The sequence below is a fragment of the Chenopodium quinoa genome, unplaced genomic scaffold, assembly GCF_001683475.1.
Source record: "Chenopodium quinoa cultivar QQ74 unplaced genomic scaffold, ASM168347v1, whole genome shotgun sequence".
In the NCBI taxonomy this organism is placed as follows: Eukaryota; Viridiplantae; Streptophyta; class Magnoliopsida; order Caryophyllales; family Amaranthaceae; genus Chenopodium; species Chenopodium quinoa.
In genome coordinates, this window is record NW_018743689.1 from 126877 (window position 1) to 128379 (window position 1503).

A 1503-nucleotide genomic window follows, 5' to 3' on the forward strand; every position below is an offset into this window, starting at 1 on the left:
ACTTACCATACCAAGATTCTTACCCTTTTACCTTAAATTTCGATAAAATCGAGTATAATCACATCAAAAATCGCAAAACACCTTCTCATTCTTTATGCTCACTTAATGAAATCCAATCCCAAAAATGCAACCTACAAATCCAATCAAGTAAAAAAGTGAAAGAAAAGAAAATAAAAGAAGGAAAAATAAGTGAAATTCAAAAATCAAAAAGAAAAGTTAGAAATCTCCGGGTTGCCTCCCGGGAAGCGCTTGCTTATGGTCCTAAGCTCGACCCTTCCTCCAAATCATGGAGGGTCAAAGAACACCACCTTCTTCAAGGTAGCGGAAAAAGAAAAGTCTTTTTCAACTTCTAGCAACCTGTTGTTGTTGCTTGATGAAACTTCCTTCAAAGACTTTTCGATTGCAAATTTTTCTTTCTGTAACTTCTTTCTCTCTCTCTTCTTCTTAGAATCACGAGCCTTTTTCTTTGGCTTGTTTCTCATTGTAGATGGTTCCTCACCATCCATACTCATGAAAACATCCTCTCCATCTTGAGGATAGAGCTCAAACCAATGAGGTATTTCAACTTCCTCCCCGTTCGTAACTTGGGAATCATCATTTTCTCTTCACTAACCTTCTTGCCATCAAAACTTGAAAGAACATCATCACTATTCTCAAGAACATCGTTAGTTGAAGAATTAATCATGCACACATTATCAATAGAGTGAGGGGAATTAGCACACATAATTCCTTGCACAAGAGACAAAGACTCATGCATTGGTTTCAACTTAAAGCTTTCCTCTTTCTTACCAATTCTCAAGGTAATGCGGCCTCCTTTCACATCTATTAAGGCTCCCGAAGTGGCTAAGAAAATTCTTCCTAAAATGATAGGGATATGGTCATCTTCCGCAATCTCAAGCACAATGAAATCAACGGGAATAGTGAACCCTCCTATCTTAAGAGGAACATCCTCAACTCTCCCCTTTGGAATCATAATAGTCCGATCGGCCAATTGAAGGGTTATGTTAGATGGGAGTAGCTCACCTAGCTCGAGTTTCCTGAAAATGGAATAAGGCATGACGCTCACACTAGCTCCAAGATCACAAAAAGTATTATTAAACATTTTCCTTTTGATCTCACATGGAATGGAGAAGTTTCCCGGATCCTCCATCTTCTTGGGCAAATTATTATGAATCAAAGCACTACAACAACTCCCAACTTCAACCGAATCAATTCATTGCACATTCCCACTCAAAATCTCATTAAGGAACTTAGAGTACCTAGGAATTTGGGTAATTTCATCGGTGAAGGGGATAGAAAGGTGAAATTCCTTGAGCGTAGCAATAAACTTTCCAAATTGCTCCTCAATTTTGTGCCTCAAGAATTTTTGTGGGTATGGAAGGTCGGGTCTCCGCACTTCCTCACGCTCTTTCTTACTACTCCTTTTTTTCTCTTGCACCTCCTTATAACTCACACTCTTAGACTCAACCTTCTCAACTTCCACTCTTGGGTCACTCCTCTCCT

General features: G+C 39.1%; 1 protein-coding gene across 1 annotated transcript; it reads right to left on the reverse strand.

Moving 5' to 3' along the window:
* Positions 1 to 508: 508 nt before the first annotated feature.
* Positions 509 to 1150, reverse strand: LOC110683640. Its single transcript, XM_021860033.1, has one exon. The coding sequence runs from the start codon at positions 1148 to 1150 to the stop codon at positions 509 to 511; it is 642 nt and encodes a 213-aa protein (XP_021715725.1).
* Positions 1151 to 1503: the final 353 nt, after the last annotated feature.

What these genes read in the sequence shown, in the direction of transcription:
- LOC110683640 (XM_021860033.1), bottom strand. Translation starts at nt 1,150, where the DNA reads ATGGAGGATCCGGGAAACTTCTCCATTCCATGTGAGATCAAAAGGAAA.